At 33.1% G+C, this 507-nt stretch overlaps 1 protein-coding gene across 1 annotated transcript in view; it reads right to left on the reverse strand.

Annotated features, from left to right (window-relative positions):
* LOC107605274 (putative expansin-B2) overlaps positions 1-507 on the reverse strand; it is a gene marked incomplete in the record, with an annotated part of 3,071 nt that extends 2,564 nt beyond the window's left edge. Inside the window, 1 exon segment of the mRNA XM_016307098.2 lies at positions 231-507. Coding sequence (XP_016162584.1) covers positions 231-429 — 199 coding nt within the window.

Here is a 507-nt window from a genome sequence, read left to right on the forward strand (position 1 = left end):
AATTTGGAATATAATCAATTATAGTCAATTAATTGAAAAAATGCTAATTATATATAAATAAAAAAAAAACAATTTCTCACTACACTCATTTTTTGAAATTTCAAAATTAAAAACAAAGACGAGTTAATTAAATTGGCTTATAGTATGGTTGGTTCTCTAAAGTTTTTTTTTAAATTATTATTTATTTGTATCATCAACGAAAAATTGCATGGCAATGACGTTATTATTACCTTCACTTCCATCACCGTTAGCAGGTCCATACCAAGTGGCAAGTGCCGGTGACCAATCTGAACCAGATGGGGTGTATGAGAATGAAGCATTCACAAGCTTTTTAGGGTTGAAGCAGAAGGAAGGGTTCACTAGGAATATTGACAGGAACACTAGGAAACTGAGTATGTGAGAGAGGGCACACTGAAGTGTAAGAGCCATATATATTATCACAACAGAGTTTGCCAATACCGTTTGGTACTTGATGGTTACTGTGATCTATGTTGTGTGGAATATGCT

Source organism: Arachis ipaensis, chromosome B06 (genome assembly GCF_000816755.2).
Source record: "Arachis ipaensis cultivar K30076 chromosome B06, Araip1.1, whole genome shotgun sequence".
Taxonomy (NCBI): Eukaryota; Viridiplantae; Streptophyta; class Magnoliopsida; order Fabales; family Fabaceae; genus Arachis; species Arachis ipaensis.